The 26,724-nt window shown below is 38.2% G+C and overlaps 1 protein-coding gene and 1 long non-coding RNA gene across 2 annotated transcripts in view; one reads left to right on the top strand and one right to left on the bottom strand.

Moving 5' to 3' along the window:
- The first annotated feature begins 4,122 nt into the window (after positions 1-4,122).
- Positions 4,123-26,724, top strand: part of LOC149134710 (uncharacterized) — a 59,151-nt gene continuing 36,549 nt past the window's right edge. Inside the window, exon 1 of the long non-coding RNA XR_016242636.1 lies at positions 4,123-6,228. This is a non-coding gene — a long non-coding RNA (uncharacterized LOC149134710). The remainder of the gene's footprint in view (positions 6,229-26,724) is intronic.
- LOC106867688 (endoplasmic reticulum-Golgi intermediate compartment protein 2) overlaps positions 14,236-26,724 on the bottom strand; it is a 51,287-nt gene continuing 38,798 nt past the window's right edge. The window contains exons 8-11 of the mRNA XM_014912632.3: positions 22,421-22,519; positions 18,770-18,867; positions 16,490-16,652; positions 14,236-14,577 (exon numbers count right to left, since the gene is read on the bottom strand). Of these exons, the coding sequence (XP_014768118.1) occupies positions 14,288-14,577; positions 16,490-16,652; positions 18,770-18,867; positions 22,421-22,519 (650 nt within the window). The 3' untranslated portion in view covers positions 14,236-14,287. The remainder of the gene's footprint in view (positions 14,578-16,489; positions 16,653-18,769; positions 18,868-22,420; positions 22,520-26,724) is intronic.

Below are 26,724 nucleotides of genomic sequence, written 5' to 3'. Positions count from 1 at the left end.
TGTATTCCTTGTTGACCTTATTAGCGAGGCGCAAAGAAGCCAGCGCCATTTTGAAACATCGAGATCTCACCTGCAACCATTGACTCGCGAGACAAAAACGAGATCTTACCTGCAACCATTATTTAAGGAAAAGGCAACATTTTCCCTCTCATTCTTCTCACGCTGACACCGAACAAGACTTCGAAGCCAGGAACTCACAGTGGACTTTTGTCCCTCTGTGATACCACATGCATTGTCTCCAGAGGTTATTGAACCTCACGTGTATGGGAAAGAAGGCTAACTACGCACTGCTGTGAAGCTGGTTACTGAAAGCAAACGCCTTGTACGAAGCACCTGTGAATAAACGGTTATTGAATTTACTCCACCTGAGAACTTCATTCTTCGTATTTCCAGCTCCTTGAATCAACAGAATAATTATAATGGAAGAAGCTACCCCAAAAGTATCATAAAAACTTTCCTTCCCTTAACCTGTAATAGTTTAAGCGGAACATAAATGGCAACAATCTCATAAGTATCAGAGAGCCTGAAAGAGTAATAGGCTATTCTTCATTCCTCCAGACTCAACAAATTCAAATATGACAAGGAACACCGCTGAATATTTCATCTTCATATAGTGCGTGTGTATAGGAATGGGATTTTCATTTAGATATGATGTATTGTAACTACGACCATGTTCTATCATTAGCTATTTTATTAGAGCTGCTTTATATTTCCGTACGAGCCCCGAGTCATTAGAACATCGGACAGGTTGTCTTACAGTATTCATTCCGGTTCTTTGCCCACTGACGTTAAATACCGCTACGGTCAACTTTGCCTTGCATCCTTTCGAGGTCGATAAATGAAGTGTCTTCTCCCACTTACACAAACACAAATACACACATATTCACTCTTCCTCCTTCCATCCTCTCTCTCTCTCTCTCACTCTCTCATGCACAACACACACACACACACCTTCTCTCTTTCTCTCTCACTCACTCACTCACTCCGCTCTACTTCTACAGTAGTCCACCTTCCCCTCGATCAGGTAATCTGGACTTTTGTTGTGGAAGAAGACCTTAGGTTGGGTCCGACTGAGGAAATACTTAGTATCAGTTGGTCTTGCAGGCGGATAAAATTTAGACCTCTGCTAAGGAGGGCCCGTTCACCGTCCATGAAAAGTAGATCTCTGGGGGTGGTATAAACCACTGATGTAATTGGTGGGGGAGAAGTGGTACGCTAGCATGGGTAGACATTTTTTTTTTTTACTGAGAAACAAAATAGTCGTAAAGTTTGCTATCGAGGTGCCATATCTGAAGATATATTGAAATAAAGTTGCGTTGAAGAGCAAAGAGCAGAAAAAAAGAGGGTGGTAGTCAGTGAGCTCCTGTGTCAGATGGTCGCGTTTGATGCATTAGAAGCGGATGCTGACTTGCATAAGTCATTTTGAAGAAAAAGCGATGATGTTAAGAACGTTGTGAGGATGCTATTCATGTTGAATGATACGACGTTAGAGATGGATGCAAATTCAGTTTGAAACTACGTGGAATGATACTGAGGTGAAGACACATCCAAGAAAGTTTAAATAACTCACAAAAGCGTGGGTTTATTCGTTTATTTATTTAAATTATAGCTAAGTATCATAAGGCGATCTGGTAACAACTAGGAGAGGAGAACAAAGATAGAAGATTCCTTTCGTTGGTGTGGTACAAATTTCAGTTGGAAATACTGATAAAAGATGGTTCGCAGAATTGAGAAGGTATATACGATCAAACAGAGTCCAGAAAGATAAGGGTTGATCTGCGTCGGCAAGACTTGTAATTTTTTTAGTAAAGTCGACAAAACGAGAACAGTTTTGGATCTTGATGTGAGAGCAGTTTCATTCCACTTTACAACTTCAATATTTTGAACAGAATCATAACCGGGATCCTTGATGATATGTTTCTCGTCTTACCAACATTTTAAACAGAATTGTAACAGGAATTTTTGATGTTATGCTTCAGGTTTTTCTAACCTTTTATCTTCATTTTTATGAGCATTTGAATCTATACAATGTATTGATAATTATTAATGTCCTACCAGTTTTCCGTATCTAATTTTAGCGATGGTAATAGATATTTCTGTGCGGTCAGCAGCAGCAATTTGCTTTGGAATTTGCTTATTGATATCCATCCTGATTTTATTTAATAGAAGACGTAGCATTATCAAACCTTAAGCCGCATTTCATGCTACCACAACCACTACACCATTACTATTGTAGCAACGCAAGTCATAATAAATCTTTATCGGTGGTAATATGACGTAATGGTCATGTTGCCCGAATAGGTATAATTGCTAGTTTCCCATTGGTTAAAATTACTGCCCATATTTGAATTCTAAACTTTCGTCAAAGAGAAATTCAGGTATGAGCTGTTATAAAAACTCCGATTTCTGGGAGATTAATCAGTGTTCGTTAGCTGTCACTCGATTCCACGACACTCACTTGCAGTGTTCGTTGGTTGTCACTCGTTTCCCCGACACTCACTTTCTTGAAATTTTGGTTATTGTAATGCCATGTCTGTTACTTGATTCAACAAGACTATTTTGAATTGTTGTTTAAAACTCTAGTAGCTTAGTATGGAAGAATTAGTTATAAATTTTATGTCGTAGTTCTCTTACGATAGTTTTCTTTTGGCTTATAATAATGTACTATAAATATTAAATGTACGTAAATAAACTAATTTAGTAAATAATTTCTTTTTCTTCATTTTCTTCAACCTGTTAATGAAATTTATTTCTGCAACTATGAAACTGCTATTATAGTGGCGAAAAGTGAGCTTTATTTATCTTCGACATACATGCACGTTCAGTGTCTTGCTGTGTATAATTCATCACGGCGTTTATGCAGCCTGAGTTAAGATTTATGTATAGTGATAATACTTTTAATTAAGTTATAAGTGACGGGTTTATCACTATAGATTCCAACTCAATAAACATCTATATTTATGATCTTTTCCAAGTTCGAACGCGTTATAAATTGATGACAAAGCCGCATTTCATGCTACCACAACCACTACACCATTACTATTGTAGCAACGCAAGTCATAATAAATCTTTATCGGTGGTAATATGACGTAATGGTCATGTTGCCCGAATAGGTATAATTGCTAGTTTCCCATTGGTTAAAATTACTGCCCATATTTGAATTCTAAACTTTCGTCAAAGAGAAATTCAGGTATGAGCTGTTATAAAAACTCCGATTTCTGGGAGATTAATCAGTGTTCGTTAGCTGTCACTCGATTCCACGACACTCACTTGCAGTGTTCGTTGGTTGTCACTCGTTTCCCCGACACTCACTTTCTTGAAATTTTGGTTATTGTAATGCCATGTCTGTTACTTGATTCAACAAGACTATTTTGAATTGTTGTTTAAAACTCTAGTAGCTTAGTATGGAAGAATTAGTTATAAATTTTATGTCGTAGTTCTCTTACGATAGTTTTCTTTTGGCTTATAATAATGTACTATAAATATTAAATGTACGTAAATAAACTAATTTAGTAAATAATTTCTTTTTCTTCATTTTCTTCAACCTGTTAATGAAATTTATTTCTGCAATTATGAAACTGCTATTATAGTGGCGAAAAGTGAGCTTTATTTATCTTCGACATACATGCACGTTCAGTGTCTTGCTGTGTATAATTCATCACGGCGTTTATGCAGCCTGAGTTAAGATTTATGTATAGTGATAATACTTTTAATTAAGTTATAAGTGACGGGTTTATCACTATAGATTCCAACTCAATAAACATCTATATTTATGATCTTTTCCAAGTTCGAACGCGTTATAAATTGATGACAAAGTAAAAGTCGGGAAACTTCTCAACTACAGATTAGACGCGACGCAATCTGTGGACAACACTGTAGTGACGTCATATAGGCGCCATTGCTGAATCCTTAACCACGCATGCGTGGGTTTCAACATCGAAGCGTTCCCGCTATTAGACTGTCTCTTTACCAAGCCAGACAGCGACCAAGCAAGACGTCTAAGCCGGCTCTCCCATTTGAGTGTGGTTGAACCAAGTTGTCTCTACAACGACACCAGCTCGAGGAACCGTATATCTACATTTCAGGCTACTCTAAAACCGGACGATTGGTAGCTGTTTTATTTTCCACCGCACAATAAATATTTGTTGTTGTTGATCAGTTTGGAGTTTCTGCGTTCAGTTCTCTTCCAATTTAATATAGGAAAGTTAGGTGTATATCTAAAGATATATAACCCACTCTCCTAAAACTTCATAAAAAGTCGTGTATTCTTCATATTTGACTCTATCTCCAAACAAAGATTCTTAGTTGATACAGGAGCAGCTTGTTCCATTTGGCATACTAAACTTTTAAAAGAGAAACCCAAGCCTGCTTATTTAACACAGTTAATCAGTTTGATGTCCATTTGGACAAATTAGTTTAACTCTAGATTTGCCTTTAAGAAGAGAATATAAGTGGATTTTTCATCGTAGCAGATTTGCCTTATCCTATTTTGGGGACAGATTTCCTTTCACATAACAATTTACTGGTAGATGTAAAGAAACAAAAATTAATAGACACGGTTACTTCATTGAACATTCAAGGCGTGAGATGCAGGAACGCGACAATTAGTCCGTTATATTTTATGGCGTCCTCCGAAAATAGTTATCACAGGATTTTGAAGAATTACCATGAATTTACAAAACTATTAGCTCCAAACACCAAATGTGTTCATTCAGTCATTCATCACATTGTAACCCATGGACTACCAAGTTTTTCCAAATCCTGAAGATTATCTCCAGAGAAATTACAGATTGCTAAGGTTGAATTTCGTCACATGTTAGACCTCGGAATAATTCGTCCTTCTAGCAGTAACTGATCTACAACTTTAGTTTTGGTAAAGAAAAATCTCACAGACTGGCGTCCATGCGGAAATTTTAGACAGCTTAATGCAAAAATACAAGAGGACAAATATCCAATTCCCCATATCCATGACTTTGCAGCTTCGTTAAGTGGTTGTAATATCTTTTCGAAGATAGATTTAGTTAGAGCATACAATCAAATTCTTGTTGAAGAGAGTGATATACCAAAAACAGTAATTACAACTCCATTTGGGTTGTATGAATTCCTTCGTATGTTTTCGGATTGAGGAACGCAGCAAATACTTTCCAGAGATTCATCGACAAAGTAACAAGAGATTTACTTTTTGTATTTGCTTATATATACGATAGTGGAGGCGCAATGGCCCAGTGGTTAGGGCAGCGGACTTGCGGTCATAGGATCGCGGTTTCGATTCCCAGACCGGGCGTTGTGAGTGTTTATTGAGCGAAAACACCTAAAAGCTCCACGAGGCTCCGGCAGGGGATGGTGGCGAACCCTGCTGTACTCTTTCACCACAACTTTCTCGCACTCTTACTTCCTGTTTCTGTTGTGCCTGTAATTCAAAGGGTCAGCCTTGTCACACTGTGTCACGCTGAATATCCCCGAGAACTACGTTAAGGATACACGTGTCTGTGGAGTGCTCAGCCACTTGCACGTTAATTTCATGAGCAGGCTGTTCCGTTGATCGGATCAATTAGAACCCTCGACGTCGTAAGCGACGGAGTGCCAACAACACAATATAGACGATATTCTCATTGCTAGTCCGTCAGAAAAAAAGCTCATGAAAATCACTTGAAACAAATTTTCGAAAGACTGACTAAATATGGTATAGTGATAAATCCATCAAAGTGTGTTTTCGGTGAATGCACCATATCTTTTTTAGGTCATCTCACTGCTAAAGATGGAATTCGCTCACTGCCAGACAAAATTGAGGCTATTATCAAATTTCCAGTACTAAATTCTTTATGAAAGCTTCGAGAATGTTTAGGAATCATTAATTTTTACAGACGTTTCATTCCATATTGCATAGAAAGTCTATTTCCTTTAACTGAATTATTAAAGAATAGGAAAAGAAAAATGAAGCTATAACTTTAAAAGATGAAGAATTACAGGCTTTTCAAAGCATAAAAGAAAAACTATGCGAAGCAACACTCTTGAACCATCCAGTTCCTGAAGCAAAATTATCGTTGGTAGTTGATGCTTCCGATGTTGGAATCGGTGGAGTTTTACAACAGTTTCATTGTGGTTCTTGGCAACCATTATCCTTCTTTTCAAAAAGACTCAAGGCACCAGAAACGAAATGCAGCGTTTTCGACAGAGAATCGTTGGCAGCTTACTTGTCAATTAAGTACTTCAGACATCTTCGTGAAGGTAGGTCATTTACATTATTTACTGACCACAAACCATTAACATATGCACTAAAAAATTCTTCTGAAAAATATTCTCCCAGAGAAATTAGACACCTTGAATATATTTCACCATATACTGTGAATATATGGTAAATCAAGGGTGTTGAAAATTCTGCAGCTGATGCACTTTCTCGAATGAATGTTGATGCATTACGTTCATTAAGTACTATCAATTTAGAAGAAATGTCTAATGATCAAACTACTGATAAATAATTTTCTTTATTTAAAGATTCCAGTTCTACTTCTTTGAAATTTAAATTATTGCCGATTCATTCTTGTAAATCACATATTTGATGAGATATTTCTACAGGATTTTCTAGACCATTTGTGCCTGAAAAGCATAGAAAACATTTATCTCATCCTGGTATTGGAGCTTCATTAAAATTAATATCAGTTAGATAATTCACCGTTTATAAAACTACCACTAAACCTTTCTTATCCTTTCACTTCCCTCTCACCTCATCTCTCCCTCCACAACACTGTCGCCTTTACCCGCTTTCTCCTCCTCGTTCCATTCCTCTCTCACAGTTTCCCTTCCTGTTCACGTGATCCTGCGTTGCTTATCAGTTGCGGCCAGTTTTTTTTTTCTAACTTAGAAGATGTAAAACTCTGCTGTCTCTAATTTCACTGTTGTCAACTTTTCCCTAATTAGGGACAATGTCCGAAACGCTGGATTTTTCATTACCCACGGCAAGATCACTGTACATTTTTTCTCGATTTTACTAAAAAAAAAAGATGCAAGTGTTATTGACGCCGACCAACATCAGCCTCTTTGGAATCTGTTTAATAGTGTACACACACACGGACGGGTGGGCAGGTAGAGGGAGAGAAATTGGTTAATTTGATTGATTGATTGATTATATAGGTACTATATTGTATGACTTCGTGCATTAGTGAGTGTTCGTGTATGTCTATGTGCGTACACGCGTGCATGTTTGTTAGTAAAGGGAAAACTCTTACGTGAACGGGCGCATGGCGTGCATTTTTATTAGTAATGGAAAAACTCATACTCGCAATTTACTTATTGAATTTTTATTCGATGTTTCGTGACTGTAGACTTACTGATGTGTGTTTGCTGGTTATAGACTACGTCGATCTCTGGCTTTAGGTGTTGCTAATGAAACAAAAACAATCCGAGGAAAATACAAAAATAGATTTGGCTGACCCGAAGAAACGAGGTAACCTTGTTGACCGTCTAACATATTAGTGAACAGTTTAATTCCCCTCTTGAATTTGATATGCAATATACAGTCTACGCAATTCGATTGCTTGCGTCTGTTGAAACACTGAAAATATCAGTGAGATCAAGAGGTGAATATAAGAAAATATTTCTCTTGACTTTTGTTACGTTATAATAGAGACGACATTCCACATCTTTCCTTTTAAAATAACTGTTTTCTCAATTTAAATTTAAATTCGATCAGTAATCTTAGAGAAGGCTTATATGACGTCATATGGGAATTTTTTTTTTCTGTTTGAAAAGAAAAACTGGAACTTCTTTTTTAATATTGATGACTGTGTTGTTGTTTTTTTCTTTTTCTTTTTCTCTTTTTTGATAATTCGCAAATCCTGAAATTTTATAAGACATCAGGAAAGCAGGAGTCGGTGTGTGAAATGAAATAACGTCTATACTGTTTTGTGGTTATTGTTAATGTAAATGAAATAAACAGCAAATAAGTTATGAAAATAGGTTTTAGAAATTTGGGGTGTCTCTACGTAGGAATGGCTGTGTGGTAAGTAAGTAGCTTGCTTACGAACCACATGGTTCCGGTTTCAGTCCCACTGCGTGGCAACTTGGGCATGTGTCTCCTACTATAGCCTCAAGCCGACCAAAGCCTTGTGAGTAGATTTGGTAGACGGAAACTCAAAGAATACCCGTCGAATATATATGTGTGTGTGTGCACCGCCAAACATCGTTTGACAACCGATGCTGGTGTGTTTACGTCTCCCGTAACTTAGCGGTTCGGCAAAAGTGACCGATAGAATAAGTACTTGGCTTACAAAGAATAAGTCCTGGGGTCGATTTACTCGATTAAAAGGCGGTGCTCCAGCATGGCCACAGTCAAAATGACTGAAACAAAAGAGTACTGCCAACAAAAAATTTTCCTCTCTGAGTGAATGATAGATTGCTAGTGTACAAAATGTGATACTGTGAGCTGTTCAGACATGGGTCTTACAAGTAGATTTGTGAAGGTTAGAAAGAAATAAAGCAAACATACGCCGTTGACTGTGTTAACGGTAATGTGCATGAACGGCGGAATACAAATGAGCTCAGAGAAAAAGAAAAAACATTAAAAAGATATGAGGCCTAAAATGTAGTGCGTGGGAGAGAAAACTTTACTGACACTTGCGTGGGAGAGAAAACTTTACTGACACTTGCGTGTGAGGATAACAGCTATATAAAGAAATGCCAAGCACTTAAATTGGGTGGAACCTGTAACAGAGAAAACCTTAGGAGAAGTGGGATGAAGTGGTGAAGACTGATCTCAAAGTGCTGAGCTTCACGAAAGAGATGGGAAAGAACTGCCGCAATTGACGACATGCAGTGCAGGAGAAAGACCCGCCTATCAGTACAAGCATGATAAAACGAACGTTAAAATAGATGCTGATAGAGTCTGGCAGAGCTGGGCGTAAGTCCGTTAATCCATTAATCGTTATTTAACGAAGTTAACATTTTCGTTAACGATCTAAGTTAACTTTGAAAACCATTATCGGACTAATTAACTTCGTTACATTTAGATTCCATTAATCCCCAAATTTCATAAAAACCAATAAATGTTTAAAAGTTTCTATTGTTTTCAGATTGTCTTAGCAAATTTAATATTGTACGCGTCATTCTTTCAACCCTGATATAACCCACTTATTATTATAAATAACTTGTAGGACCTGGTTTGGCCCTACCTGGATTTGAAACCAAATCCACCCGCTTATTGCTTTCAAAGACAGCGGGAAATTTCTTTGCCCTGTCAAGAGAGAACAAAGATTGATGTGTTTCCAGTTGATCCGTGACTTCGCTGAGGTGGATGTCAATAGAGAAAATATTGACTTCCATAAAGGGGAAAAAATAAATGGAAGGAAAAAAGTTGGAAAATATTTCGGTGTGAACTCAAGTAGCTGTTACGTGGTAGCAGGTGATGCTAGAAACATCAGCCAAATCTTTTACTTTTCTAGAAAAAGGAGCTGTTTACGCGTGATTTTGATGTCACATTCGTTGAAAGTATGCAAAATAACCTGGAAAAGAAAAAAAGACCCGCCAAACAAAACTCCCTTGGTGGGAAACTTCGAGGTCCCCACCACCCCTCCCACCTTTCTTTTCCAGAAAAAAAGTGGCTTGCAGCGGGTTCGGAGGTCAGATATACAATGAATGCACCCGAAAAAAACTGTGGAAAAAAATTATTCCACACCGAGGTACGAAGTATTTACCGAAAGAATAAAAGCTTGTACCGATTAGGCCTGTATTTTAATTAATTCAAATTAATATATTTCATCTTGAAAAGTGGCAATATTTTTGTCGGTTGCCATCTGGGATAATTTTAGTAACAAATCAAACAGGTAAGATGCACTAAGAATTTCAATTTTAGTATTTATCCATAATGTTATTGCTTTTACACCTGTATATTAAATTTACCTGCCCATAAAAGTTAAATTTACTCACCACGATCAACTAAAATTACATAACTATAAACCAAAATTTCAAATCTGTATGTAAAAAATTTACAAAGTTACAAGCAAATATTGTGGACACCAAGCATTAAATTTGACAGATTAATATGAAGACTAACGATGTGTTTTTAGGCGTTTTTTTTTCTCTTACATACACACATAACACGGGCTCGCTCGGTTGGGACTAGACTTGTGTTACTTTGACATCATTATTCCATAAAATTTGTTTACAGGGAGAAAAATATTGAAAAATATCAACGGATGTGTGAGTGAGAAAGAAACGTGGAGGGAGGTTTGGGGGTGTGCTAGAAAAAGCATCCAGATCTCCCTTAAATCACACATTTTCTTCTGAAATTATTAGCAATTTTTTTTAAAACCGAAACTGTTTCTCACGAGTTTTAAGTGCGTAGTGAAAAAGAAAATGGCCAAAATCGTTTCGGGCTGGGGTGGTGAAGGGGTGGCGGGAGTGAAATAAAAATTTCAAATTTTTTTCCTATTTTTACATGAAAAGATGCCCCCCCCCCCCGTCATTCTGAAGACTTTGGTGAAAAACATTGTCAAAAAATCCCCGTCAAAACGGAGAAATTCCAACTTATGAGAGCCGTCTGATCCGAAATTCTCTTTTCCAGAAACCTCTTCCGCGCCTTTCCAAAAATTTTGCCAACAAATTTCTTTGTAATTGTAATCTACACCGTTTGAAAGGTATTTGTATAAAATTTCTCGGAAAAAAATACTTATTTTCCAGAAAGTTACGAGGGGGAAATGTCGGGTTCTGTGAATTTTCCGAAACTCCCCTCCCCAACTCCTCAGAAAAATTTTTCCAATAAATCTTTACATACAGGATATAAGCGATTATTTGGTGAACGTTTTTCTGGAAGTTATGAGGCAACAAAGTCGGTGGGGTATTAAACTGTAGTTATGCCTTTTTTCACTAGAAAGTTAACTTCCGTTACATTTTCAAAGAATTAACGGATTAACTATTAACTTCTTGGTTAACAGATTAACGATTAACAAAGTTAACTTTTCGATTAACGGTGCCCACCTCTGGGGTCTGGGATATATATATTTTACATTTGGGTCTTTCACCTAGGATGTTCTGGTTAACCTTTACCAACAGCCCTTCAATACCTTCTAATCTATCACTCACCTCCTATTCACTGTATTACACCGCCCAAGTAACGAGGGTTGGTATGGTAAAGCCACACCTCGTTACACAGTACTACCCTACTTCTCTCTCCCATCACGATGCCTGAATAGCAAAGAATTGTGTTTCATTTATACCTGATACACCCTACCATCATCCTTCTATACTGCTTGCCATCCCTCTTTTTCTCTCCAAAGCCACTGGTGAATATTTATCACTGTCTCTTGCCCTCATCCATCTCTATGACTTTCTCCTTCTCCCCTTTGTCAGCAAGCATAAGCTGTCGTTGTCTCTCTCCCATTACATCTTGTCCATACTGTCTTTCTTCCAGTTTCATTAGTGATGTTGCCATGATAAAGATGTAATCAATGCTCTGTAAATGATTGGACAAGAAAACATTTAGGGAAGAGAGGATCCTTATATCTTACTGGAAGAAATGACAAATCATAGTGAAATCATAGTCATGGTCAATGCCGGTGTCACATAACTGGCACATAAAAAGCACCTTTCAAGCATTGGACCTCACAGAGGCAATGTGGCAGATGCCAGTGTTGCATAACTAGCGCCCATGCCAGTGGCACACAAAATGCACCTTTCGAGCGTTGAGCCTCACAGAGGCAATGATGAATGACCAAGACCTTTGGCAATATGCCATGCTTGAGAAGAAGACCCATCAGGCCAAGTGAAATCATAGTCATAGCAGATACTGGTGTCACACAACTGGCACCCATGCCAGTGGAACGTAATAGAACCCAATACATTCTCAGAGTGGTTAGCATTAAGAAGAGCATCCAGTCGTAGAAACCATGCCAAATCAGACTTGAGTCTGGTGCAGCCCTTCAGCTTACCAGCCCTGGTCAAACCATCCAACCCATGCCAGCATGGACAACATATGTTAAATGATGATGATGATGATGATAATTTCCCATTAATTTTGACAATAACTATAGATTAGTTGTTAGATTAACTGAACTGCAACTTGTTAAATTATTGAGTATGCACAAACACACATACCCTTAACAGAACCCTCGGGCAGATTCAATGTGACAGTGTGCAACATGGTTAGCTCTTTGAATCATAAATATAGTTCTCTTGACAAGCTTCCATAGTTTCTATCTCCCCAGTTTAGCTCCCAAAACTTGAATTGATTTGAAGGTATCGTAAAAGACACTTGCCCAAGATGACACACAGTGGGGTCAAACCCAGAACCTCATGATTATGAAGCAAACTTCTTAAGCATTCAGTTATGCCTTTATACATATACAGACACACACTCAAATGCACACACACACACACACATATATACAGGGTGTCCCAAAATTTGAGCAACCAAAGTTTCGGGCTTTAATAACTATCAATAAATGTGATAAGATATGAAAATTATACATCATTATAAAAGCTTAAGTGTGTCCTCTTTTTGTTTCAGGCTAAATAAATACAAATTTATAAATTAGATTACAGCTATAGACTGAAATACAATCATAACCCTCCACAAACGAGGTGAAAGTAATACAGCTATAGCAAAAAAGCTTAAAATTAACTGAACAGCAGTCTGTAAAATTGTCAAGAAATTTCAAGAGACCGGTTCCACCACTGATTGACCTGGATGTGACCAAAAAGTAAGTGTGCAAACCTCTCAGCTTATCATAAGTACTAGAGAAAATACATGGCAAAATCCTCATTGTTCCATCAGAAAACTGGCAGCCACAGAAAAAATAAACTGAACATCGATGAATTGAGTGCTGAAGGAGGATCTAAGGACCAACCCCTACAAGATGATCCACCGTCATGAGCTCTTGCAAGTTTAAAAGGCTATGAGACTGGGGAGAAGTCATCTTATCCTGTGTCAGATTGCTGAAGGCATGCTACCCAACCCAGTATTCACTGATGAAAAGAAATTTGACATCAAACAGACAGTACTCCACCAGAATGACTGACTTTGGAGAGTATCAGGCTCCACGAAGAGTAGACTCATAAATCGACGTCAAAATCCAGTCAGTTATGGTTTGGGCAGCTGTGATAGCCACTGAAAGGTCTCCCTTCATTTTTGTACCCCCAGGGGTTAAAATTAACACTCAACAATACATTAGTGACATTCTGGAAGTTGAACTATTTCCATGAGTGAATGAGCACTTTCAAGACGCACCTTGGAACCTCCAACAGGTCTCAGTACCATCCCACAGCTCCAAACAGACACAAAACTGTATTTAGAAAAAACATTCCGTTGTTCAAAGGCAAGGATGTATGGCCCTCAAGAAGCCCCGATCTCAACCCATCAAATTTTTCTGTTTGGTCCATTTTAGAAACGAGGGTCTCGAGCACTCCTCATGCTTTGCTTGATGCTCTGAAGGCAAAACTGTGCCAGGAATTGGCTTTGATTCTTCAAGAACAGCTGCATTCTATGTGTGAAGCATTTGCACCTAGACTTAAGGCTCTAATTCAAAACAGAAGTGGTCATATCGAATAAATGTGGTAGTGTTATAATTGTGTTTCCTTTACCATCGCATTGCAATACTCAGACCTGAAATATAACAATATTTTGCTTTGGCAAAATTGAAAAAAGTTGGTTGCCTTAATTTTGGAACACTCTGTATATACACACCACACGTGCATGCCCATAGACAAACATCCATATATACATCTAAGCACATGTACGCACACATACAAATATATAAACACACATACATATGCATATACACACATATGTACATAATACGCACATCTACCCATATATATATGTACATACATATTTGAACATAGAAGGAAGGACCCTCTTCAGTCATGAATGACCATGGGATTGCATCAAGAAAGTTCCCCTCCAAAGTACAAGTCTGGGCAAGGTTGCTTGTAGAAGGCCAGCAGTCACCCATGCATACCAGCTTCCCCTCTCCATGCCACCAATGTTATTCAAGGGAAAGGCAAAGGCCGATATAGCTTGGCATCTGTGACGTCGCAACTCATTTCTACAGCTGAATGAACTGGAGCAACGTGAAATAAAGTGTCTTGCTCAAGAACACAAAGCACAGCCCAGTCCAGGAATCAAACTTGCTACTTCATGATTGTGAACCTGATGCTCTAACCACTGAGCCATGCAAGTCTACACATGCTAACATGCACACACATTTACACATCCGTAGGTAACATAAGAGACTAGACACCAGGTTGAGATTTCCAGTATATTTTATAATCAACTTGCAACTCATTCATTCAGCAATTATGCTTCTGGATGATAATGTTCTGAATTAACTGGGAGCAAAGGAACGGTCATTTGAACCAGAGGCACTGGTATGTCAGCTTCAAGAGAAACAGGTGTTGGAAAATTACTGCCTGCTGTGGCAGCTATGTTCAAAGGTGAAGTTACTGTAGAGTGAAACTGGTTCAAAGAATGTAGAGATGTTTGTGTGGCTTGAAAAGGACTTTCATCACCTTGATTTTTAGAGTTCTTTTTCAAAAATCGACAACAGATTAGGTCTACAATGAAACCACACAAGCCATGAAACATTCCTGAAAGAGGAAATAAAAAAGAATTATGTCAGACATCTGTTAATAGAATACTTGATAAAATTTCATAAGTAATTTATAATCGCTGACTTTGTGTAAGTAAGTGCACTTTCTACTCAGTCACTCAATACACTAATTATCAAAACCAAGTTTTTATCAACAAACTCAGTACTGACTAAAAAATAAGGACCATATTTCTCAAGTTCTAAAGCAATATTTCGCAACCTATTTTCTCCCAGACCCCACTATAACTTTCCAGAAAAATGTATGCACTACCAGTGTTTGGAAAAAGACAACTTTATTTTTAATATTTTATCACCAATATCTAATACAAAAGTATCTACTGGCAACTCTTTTATTAAGTACTGAGTACAAAAAAAAATCACAATCATCATCATCATCATCATTTAACGTCCGTTGTCTATGCTTGCATGGGTTGGACAGTTTGACCAGGGCTAAGGCTGCACCAAACTCCAGTCTGATTTGGCATGGTTTCAACAGCTGGATGCCCTTCCTAATGCCAACCACTCCAAGAGTGTAATGGGGTGCCTTTATGTGCCCCTGGCTTGGGTGCCATTTGCATGATACCAGTATCTGCAATGACTGCAATTTCACTTGGCTTGATGGGTCTTCTTCTCAAGCACAGCATATTACCAAAGGTCTCAGTCATTCATCATTGCCTCCATGAGGCCCAACACTTGAGAGGTACTTTTCCTGTGCCACTGGCATCAGCCACTTTGCTTCCATGAGGCCCAATGCTTGAAAGGTGCATTTTACATGTTACCAGCATGGGTACCAGTTACATGACACCAGCATCAACCACGACTACTATTTCACTTGACTTGACAGGTCTTCAAGCACAGCATATCGCCAAAGGTCTGTCTCTAGTCATCACCTCTGTAAGGCCTAAAGTTTGAAGATCATGCTTCACCACCTCGTCCCATGTCTTCCTAGGTTTACCTCTACCACAAGTTCCCTCCACAGTTAGAGATTAGCACATCTTTACACAGCTGTCCTCATCCACATGCATCACATAACCATCCCAGTGTTGTTGTCTCTCTTGCACACCACATCTGATGCCTAAGAAAACAAGATATTTTCACAATTCAATGTCCCACTAAAAAAAAAATTGGGGATCCCACACCTGGTGGGGCATATGCACCACGTTGGGAATCATTGTTCTAAAGCTTACATGGGTGCACCCTTCAATGAAGACAGGCTGTCTAAAACTGGAAATGCTAATAACATATACATAGATGTTTGTTTTTATATCAAGTTGTATATAAAAAACTTAAAATTAAACTGAAGGATTACTGAATACTTTTTAGTAGAGTACATATTTATTAACTTATACAAGGAAAAGGCTGACAGTCTGATGAAGGCAAGCAAGCCAAAATTTTTGAAATTACTATCAACCTTTTTGTTGTAAAGGTAATTAAGTAAATAAATAAATAAATGGATGGATGGACAGATTAGATAGATTACACACAGACACACACATACATACATAATTACATACAGCCATGCACACAAATATATACATATTTATGATGGGCTTCTGTAGATTCCTTCTAGAAAATTTCATTCATGAAGTATTAATCAATCTAAAGTGATAGTAGAATACAATATATCCTGAGATTGACCAAAACTTTATGCATGAAATTTGGTCGACAGACTCTACATGGAAAGCTATGATACATCTACCCAGTATACTGTACAGTGAAATCAAACTTGAAACTACATGGTTGCAAAGCAAACTTCTGAACCACATAACCAAGCTCTGCAGAATCTAAACAGTAATAAATATATTAAGCCTACATAAACTTTCATCATTAACAAAGGAGTCAGCATGGTATTAATGTAGTATAGCAGTTACAACTGAAAATCATAAAATAAATTCCATGAAAAATTTTACCTGATACAGAAAACATTCCACCAATGATACCACAAAGCCGGACTAAGAATTGCCAATAAGGTCTATGTTCTTCTCGTACGCGGATTTTTAAAGAAGCAATGTCATATTTAATGAAGATTCCAGCGACTCCGTGGCTGCCTTTCTCATGATTAATGGTTCGGTTCTGAAAGTATGGCACCAAAGAAAAAGCATATCAAATACCTACTATCAAGTTAAGAAACATATCTTGAACTCTGTCATTTCTTGCAGAAAAACCACAGCGATGAACTGCTTGTAGTGATTTTTTTTATAATTTGTGTTCACATAAGCTCAATGCCTCCATCAAATCGACATTACCACATGCCATATGTCAGATGATGTAACAATTGCAGAGCAACATGAAATGAAGTGTTTTGGTCAAGAACACAATGAAAGCCTGGTCTGGGAATCAAAACCACAATTTCACAATCATAACAACACCCTAACCACTAAGACATGTGCTCACCCACCCATACCAGCATGGAAGGCAGACACTGTTGATGATGATGATGATATATATACATACACCTCTCACATATACAAAACCACACACACACACATACACAACACACATGCACACACCTCTCACATACACAAGACTCACTCACATACATAACACACACGCACGCACGAAAACATACACAATATACACATACACGCACGCACAAAAAATATACACACACGCGCAAACACACATAAACACACACACACCCGTACCTAACACTCACAATCCCACACACACACACACATCCACACACACGCACACACCCACATACACACACACACGCACTTCTCACCAACACTACACACTCACACAGACACGCATACAATCACACACACATGGGCATAAACAACACACGCACATACAATAGCAAACACACGCACACACACGTACACAGCAACGCACATATACACAACATACACATACACACAAACAAAAACATACACATACACACACGCGCACATACAAAATACACACACACACGTACACGTACCCAACACCTACAACCCCACACAAACACGAACACATACATACTCAAAAAACTGCCTGTTGACCTTCCACCTAACACTGTCTATAAGCATCCACTAACCATTCCTGCTAATAATTCCTTCCACTACGTCATACACACACACACACAAACACACTAACAGATAAACCACCAAACCATGCACACACACACACACATACATACGCACACACACGTTCTGTTATCACACACACACTCGCAGACTCTCGCGCACGCACAGATATTCATCTCCCTTTTTCACTCTCCTGTCTTAGAAAGAACTTTTCCCCCACCACCTCTTCTTCCGGTCTTTTCACAATGTAACCTCGTGGGCATCGGTACCATTTTCCTCTTTCTCCGTTTTTCCATTCTCCGAACTTTCCATCTTTCCGACGAAGGGCTACGCCCGAAACGTCATACACTCTCTCTTTCCTTTCCCGAGCGTCCAATAACACTATCCGTATCACGTCCTCACTTTGTTGTTTTTTTCTTATTGTTTTTTTGAACTTATATATATATATATATATATGGTTGTGACAAGATACCAGAACATACCTTCCAGGTAACATCCAAAAACAAACAAAAGAGAGTGTGTATGTATATAAATGAGAAGTGCAGTTGATCAACTCAGGAAAGTGTCAGCATGCTAAACAAAGGATTGATGGTTCTTATCTCATCAACAGCACTGCATCCCTGGCAAAGACACTCAATTCTCTATGTCCTAGCTCACAAGCTGTAAATAAACTCATCAACATCGTTGTTTTTAATGTTTGTTTCATGCGTGAATGGATTGGATGAAGTTCATTGAGGCAGGTTTTATACGACCAGATGCCCTCCCTGTTGCCAACCTTCACCTGTTGTTTGCAAGCAAAGTAATATTTCCCCAAGGCCAGACATGTTTTTGCAGAAGATTGGAAAATGACACCACTTGCATGACAGTGACATTTATTTACAACCAAGAACAAGGACAGATTTACATACACAAATTCCAACCCATGCTAGCATGAAAGGTGGACGTTAAACGAATACACACACACAGATATGCATATATACAATGGGCTTCTTTCAATGGGCTGGCCAAATCTACTCACAAGGATTTAGGCAACCTGGGGCTATAATAGGAGACACTTGTTCTAAGTGCCATGCAGTGAGACAAGACCCATAACCATGTGATTGAGAAGCAAACTTCTTAACCATACATCCACTCTTGCACAATATATAAAAAAATTCTATACTGTAAGCAAACTAAAATTACCTTTGCTGTAACAGCAAACTGATAAGTGTCCATGTTGTTCTTATATGTGCGAACTTCAGTTGGAACAACTTGCATGAAATATTGGAACATGTGATAATCTGAAAAAAAGATAAACAAAGGTTAGCACTACAAATGGTACAGTTCTTGCAAAAAAAGACATTAACAAAAAAAGTTACCCCAGTTTTCACCCTTTTGTTGCCATTTTTTATGTTGCAATACACTGCATTTATTTCAATTAATTATTTTAAAATAAAAGTATACTTTTCTTAGGCTTAAATGATAGAAAAATGCATGAGGAATTCAGAATCATTAGTTGCATTCAACAAAAATTCGTAGGAAAAAAGTTATGAAGTGAAATGTCATGAAATACAAAATAAGTGAGAAAGTACGATGTGTAGGAACAATAAGCACTCAGAGCACATGTGACTTAGATTCTCCCAAGGGGCTCTCTTGAGGTCTTAGATAGTTTCTGTTACCTAGGTGACCAAATTATCAATGGTGGAGGATACTCTGAAAGTATTGTTTCTAGAATAAGAATTGAGTGGAGAAAGCTACTACATCTGCTGGCAACAAAAAGATTCTCTCTCAAAGTGAAAGGTAGACTGTATGATGCTTGTGTGTGAATGGCTATATTCCATGGTAGTGAGACATGGGCTCTGAATGCAGAAGACGTGCATAGACTGGTAAGAAATGTATGTAGTATGCTCCATTGGATGTGTAATATCAGTGTGCATGTACAACAAAGTGCAAATGTATTGAGAGAAAAGTTGGGCATAAGAGGAATCAAATGTAGCATGCAAGAGAGAAGACTATGTTGGTTTGGACATGTGATGTGTATGAATGAGGACAGCTGCATAAAGAAGTGCCAATCACTGAAAGTAGGTGGTACCCATAGGAGAGGGAGACCCAGGAAGACGTGGGATGAAGTGGTAAGAACCATTCTCAGGATGTTGGGCCTCATGGAGGAAATAACAATGGACTGAGATGTCTGGCAATATGAGGTTCTTGAGAAAACCCATCCACATCAGCGAAACTGAGTTTTATAAGCACTGTGTGTCCCAGCCACACTTAACAAGAAAACTTCTCACACACTCTAACACAACAAACCAAACTACATCTCTACATCTCTTCACTTCCTTGTATTTCCACCTTTTGCACCATGCTTAACTCCCACTCCCCAATCCTGTCTTCTTGGCCCTGTGCCACTATATCACTGTTCTCCACATGCCCTGTCTCACTGTATCACAGATACCTGCTAGCCCCAAAAGTTTGTGTTCCACCCACACATAACAAGAAAACTTTTCACACACCCTACCCCAACAAACCAATCTGTATCTCTACATCTCCTCTCTTTCTCACATTTCCTCCTTCACACACTATGCCTACCTCTCACTCCCCAATCCTGTTCTCTGTATCATTGCTATCCAGTACCCCCCCACCCAACACTATATGTACCCAGGTTTTCGCCACCCCACCTCCGCCCTCTCTAATCACACTTCCTCAAAATATCCTGCCACTTATATTATGACGTTCGAACCACAAGGGTACACCCTGGCATTTGCCACCATCAATATCTCTCTTGTCCTTTACACAATCATCTTGTTTATATTCTGATCCCTGTCCATTTTATGTATGCCTAGCACTTTGCCACCATCTTTATCCTGTTGTCTCCCACTCTCTCTCTCCTTCCCCTAAACTTCCCTCAAGTTGGGGTAACTCTGTATTTCCTTTGCGGCAGTGCACCTGTTTCTGTCTTCATTCCTGATCTCTCTCTCTCTCCAGCTGGGTAACCTTGTACCTCCTCTTCAGCAAGACACCTGTTTCTGTCTCTCTGTCTCACTATAGCCTTTCATCATCTGACACAAGATCACCTCCTCCAACATCCACTTCCCTCTCAAAAGAGATTTTTTTGTCTTGCAAGCTCTTGGTGACCCTGTCAGTGCAAGCACCACTTAAAAGCACCCAGTCCACACTGTAAAGTGGTTGGTGTTCGGAAAGGAATCCAGCAGTAAAAAACCTTGCCAAAACTGACCTCCCCTGTGCTTGTGCCACGTAAAAAGCATTAAGTCTACTCTGCTGAGTGGTTGGTGTTAGGAAGGGCATCTAACTAAAAATCCTGCCAATACAGTTGCAAAAGTCTGGTACAGGCTTCTACTTGGCTGGCTCTGGTCAAACTGCCTCACCATGCCAACATGGTAGGCGGACGTTAAGGTATATATATATATATATATATATATATATATGATGATCATCATCATCATTATCGTCGTTTAACGTCCGCTTTCCATGCTAGCATGGGTTGGACGATTTGACTGAGGACTGGTGAAACCAGATGGCTACACCAGGCTCCAATCTGATTTGGCAGAGTTTCTACAGCTGGATGCCCTTCCTAACCACTCAGAAAGTGTAGTGGGTGCTTTTATGTGCCACCAGCACGAAGGCCTGTCAGGCGGTACTGGCAACAGCCACGCTCAAAATGGTGTATTATATGTGCCACCCGCACAAGAGCCAGTCCAGGGGCACTGGCAACGATCTCGCTCGAAAGTCCTTACACATACCGCGGGCACAAGTGCCAGAAAGGTGACGCTGGACACAGGTGCCATCACGATTTCGCTTTCGCTTGCCCCAATAAGTCTTCGCAAGCTGCGTTTCATGTCCAATGAAGGAGACGACGTTGGCATGGGTGCCAGTCATCGAATTTAACTCGATTTTGATTTCACTTGCCTCAACAGGTCTTCGCAAGTGGAGTTTAGTGTCCAATGAAGGAAGGTACGCATAAGTGGACTGGCTGAGGCCTTAGATTTAGATCTCACTTGGCTTGCCGGGTCTTCTCACGCACAGCATATTTCCAAAGGTCTCGGTCAGAAGGCATCGCCTCGGTAAGGCCCAATGTTCGAAGGTTGTGCCTCACCACCTCATCCCAGGTCTTCCTGGGCCTACCTCTTCCACAGGTTCCCTCAACTGCTAGGGTGTGGCACTTTTTCACACAGCTATCCTCATCCATTCTTGCTACCATTTTTTTTATATATCATGGATAATATATCAGATTCAGAGTTAGGAGGGATGCCATGTCATCATCATTTTTACATCTGGCAGTAGTTTTACAGGTAAAAACATGGAATAAACTACCTTATTTGAAAGCCCTTCTTGATGCCAACCTTTTACTTGCTTTCCAAGTAAGGTAGTTTTATTCCAAATTTTTACATGTTAAAGTACCGCCAGACATTTTGTTTACGGAAACAAACATCAGCATCACTGCCCAAACATGCATGCACACACACACACACACACACACAAACATAGTGAGCTTCCATACAGTTCCTACCAACCAGTTTTCACTGAAAAGGTGCTACTCAACTTAAGGCTATAACAGAAGATAATTGCCACACAGTAGGACCAAACCCCTAAAATCAAGTAGTTTTGAAACAAACTTCTTAACCACATAAGAACATGCATTTATCTATAAATATGCTTATAAACAAAACACACACACATACATACATACATGCATATATACATACATATATATGTATATAGTTAATTCAAATAAACAAACAATTGAAAAAAAAAAAAAAAACATCAGGACATACACAAGAAATATATTAATTAGACGCTCATAGATAATATTAAAATACATAATTGGAATCTTACTTTGTTTTGTGATCATTACTTCTCCATCAAGAGGGTGAACAAATCTGGCACCAATTTCTCCAAATGAAAAATGGTCAATTCGATGAGAAAAATTGTATTCTGCAAGTAAATTATAGAAAGACACATTAATGTCTGTGTATATATATACGTGTGTGTATACTCTGTTACTCTTTTACACATTTCAGTCATTTGACTGCGGCCATGCCGGAGCACCACCTTTAGTCGAAGAAATCGACCCCAGAACTTAGTCTTTGTAAGCCTAGTACTTATTCTATCGGTCTATCAGTCTCTTTTGCCTAACTGCTAAGTTTCAAGGACATAAACACACCAACATAGGTTGTCAAGTGATGGGGTGGGGGCAAACAAAACTACATACACATAAATATATAGATACATATATATATATATATATATACACACACACATAAACGACAGGCTTCTTTCAGTTTCTGTCTACCAAATCCACTCACAAGGCTTTGATCAGCCCGAGGCTATAGTAGAAGACACTTGTCCAAGGGTCACACAGTGGGACTGAACCCAGAACCATGTGGTTGGGAAGCAAGCTTCTTACCATACAGCCAAACCTGCGCATATATATATATATATATATATATATATATATATATATATATTTAACATCATCATCCTTTAATGTCATCATCCTCAGATGAGAAAAATTTCTACCAGGATCAGATGGTGAACACAGAGAAAAAATCTTGGCTTGCCATGTCCCCAAAACATGTACTGAGAGTGATAAAAATCAAGCATCCAGTCAACTTCATGGTATTTGGAGTGGTTACTAGTGATGTCAATATTATGCCTCCATTCATCTTCCCACACAACCTCAGACTCAACACAGAGGTCTCCATCAAGCACCTGGAGGCAGTAGTGTTGCCCTGGGTCAAGAGGGTGGCTGCTGGAAGACCCTATGTCTGGCAACAGAACTCTGCCCCATGCTACACAAGCAGGAGAGCCCAGTCATGGCTGTCAGACAAGTTCTGCAACCACATCAACCCTAAAAACCTGGCCACCTAACTCCCCAAACTGCATAGAAAGTGAAAGAGACGGTGAGTGGTGACAGCGTTCATTTTGTGTTTTTAAATGTTTCAGAGAGGAAGTAAGAGAGAAATAAAAAGAGTGAGAGAGAGAATGAAAGAGACAGCGAGTGGTGACAGCGTTCATTTTGTGTTTTTAAATGTTTATCATATCACAAGAGAAGTAGATACATAGATACAAATACACATTGTTAAATCAAAAGCAGGAGAGAAGTGGGACACAAAAGAAGTGAAAGAGAAAGAGAGAAAGTGAGAGAGACAGTAGATACTTAAATTCCCAAAAAGTTCATACATAGATACATACACACAGCAAATATTGGATGTCAATTTCACTTTTCATTACCACACGAGGATAAAATTAACTCACAAATGTCCGAGTACTCCACAGACATTTATAACATTAACGTAGTTCTCAGGGAGATTCAGCCTCATACAGAATATGACAAGGCTGTCCTCTTTGAATTACAGCTACAACTCAAGACACACACACACACACATATATATATATATATGAATGTATTTGTGTATGTGTATAGTTTAGCTTAGTCAGAAAATGTTTGCAATAAGTGTCGCTTGGTGGAAATAAACGCAATTACCAAACTTTCATTCATAAATCCATATATTATTTCGTTCTTTGCATTTCAGTTTGTACATTAAGGTTCTTTGAATATGTACGATGTATTTTAAAGTTAAATAGTAATTCCATTTACGTTTGTGTAACTGAGATATTTTGGTTGGATTATATAGTCATTGGTTTTACATTACTTTCTATATTCTGTAACCCTCACAATATACTTTTCTAGGCCTGAATTTTTTGTGGGGAGAGGAGCCAGTTGATTAGATCGACCCCAGTACACAAATGATACTTAATTTATCAATCCCAAAAAGATGAAAGGAAAAGTCTATCTTGGCAGAATTTGAACTCAGAACGTAAAGACAGATGGTCATAATATACAAATATTTCTCATGGCACCAGTACACAGTTTACAGATGCTTACATTTTTTGCTTCCTGTGAATTTTTCATGGGTCCAGCTAGTTTGTATTATTATATAATTGAACGCCACACACACATTTCCAACTACGTTTATCTTAACCTTCTTGATGCGACTCTCCTCTATACTATTTTCTTCCCTCATCCTTCTTTACTTCTCTTTTTCTCCCCTTCACCATTTTCTATCTGTCCCTCTCTCTCTCTCCCTCTTTCTCTTTTTCTCTCTCTTGTTACTCACACGTGACCATCGTCCATCTGTGTTTTCCTCACATGACAATCTTTCTTTCCTGCACGACGTACAAAGGACTGGACGTTTTCTTTCTCCCTCTTCTATCTTTCCAATTTTCAAAGAAAATACTTCTCTAAGAGTTCACTATTTTCCTCTCATTCTGGTCTAACAACCCTCCATATTTGTTTTCATTCTGTTTCCTTGTATGTCTCCACTGTCCTGTTTTTGTTCCCAACTTTGACCCTCCATAAATCCAAAATTCTATTTTGGAATTTATGGGAGCAACTGTCGTTCTCGGTGTTACTTGTCCTGCATTCCATTTTCCTCTCTTGTTTGCATATTTAACTTGCTTGTTTTCATATTTTATGTTGTTTACCCATTTGTTGACGTCTTGTACCCATATATGCATATCGTCGTCGTCATCGTCATCATTTAACGTCCGCTTTCCATGCTAGCATGGGTTGGACGATTTGACTGAGGACTGGTGAAACCAGATGGCTACACCAGGCTCCAATCTGATTTGGCAGAGTTTCTACAGCTGGATGCCCTTCCTAACGCCAACCACTCAGAGAGTGTAGTGGGTGCTTTTATGTGCCACCGGCACGAGGGCCAGTCAGGCGGTACTGGCAATGGCCATGCTCAAAATGGTGTATTTTATGTGCCACTTGCACAGGAGCCAGTCCAGCGGCACTGGCAATGATCTTGCTCGAATATGTATGTATATGTGTGTGCGTGTGTCTATAGATATATGTATATTCATTTTACGCGAGCGTGCTTGTGTGTGTGTGTGGTATGAATATGTCTCTACATGTACATGTCTCCTTCAACATACACACACACACAAGAGAGAGAACTTGCATAGATTTAGGAGGCAAAGGGTTGTGGTGGGAGTAGGGATAGCTTCCTCGAATTCCGTTTTTTTCCTTTTTTTTTCACTTTCTTTTTTTTTATCAAGAAACATAACTAACAAATGGAAGAAGACATAGACAGGCAGACGCTGGGGGGGGGGGACACGCATGGATTGTGGATGTATCACAAGACAGACAGACAGAGAGACATGTTAGGTAGAAGCCAAAGATATATATATATATATGTACACAAATATATACACACAAATATATATGCATATATATATATATATATATATATATACATACATATATATATATGTATACATATATATATACATACATATATATATATGTATACATATATATATACATACATATATATATACATACATATATATATACATATACATATATATATACATACATATATATATACATACATATATATATACATACATATATATATACATATATATATACATACATATATATGTATACATACATATATATGTATACATACATATATATGTATACATACATATATATGTATACATATATATATACAAATATATATATATATATATATATATATATATATATACATATACATGTATATATATTCATATACATGTATATATATTCATATACATGTATATATATTCATATACATGTATATATATTCATATACATGTATATATATATATATATATATATATATATATATATATATATACATATATATGTATACATATATATATATATATATGGCAAATAAGAAAATGGAGAGGATATAAAATCGACAGACATCAGCCAATAAGCATTCAAGTATGTCTATTTACTCAATTGTTTCAGTATACATATATACACACACCCATGTGTGTGTGTACACATTACAGCAATACTGAAACATTCTTTTCAAACTTCCATATGCATTTCAAACCTACAATTTATATATGTTTTAATGCTCTATACTGAAGTTATTCAAAAACTACTGCCCTTTTATTCATGTCACTATTTATACACACACACACACACACACACACCACACACACACACACATAAAGTTCATATACATGAATGCATGCACGCACACACACATTCATCACTGTTGCTCAGACAATTTACAATTTTATATCAACACCAATAGTTGACACACACACACACACATGCCAGCATG

Source organism: Octopus bimaculoides, chromosome 7 (assembly GCF_046866305.1).
Source record: "Octopus bimaculoides isolate indiv1 chromosome 7, ASM4686630v1, whole genome shotgun sequence".
In the NCBI taxonomy this organism is placed as follows: Eukaryota; Metazoa; Mollusca; class Cephalopoda; order Octopoda; family Octopodidae; genus Octopus; species Octopus bimaculoides.
Note: the sequence above shows the minus strand (reverse complement) of the source record. Positions and strands in the feature narration are given on the sequence as shown.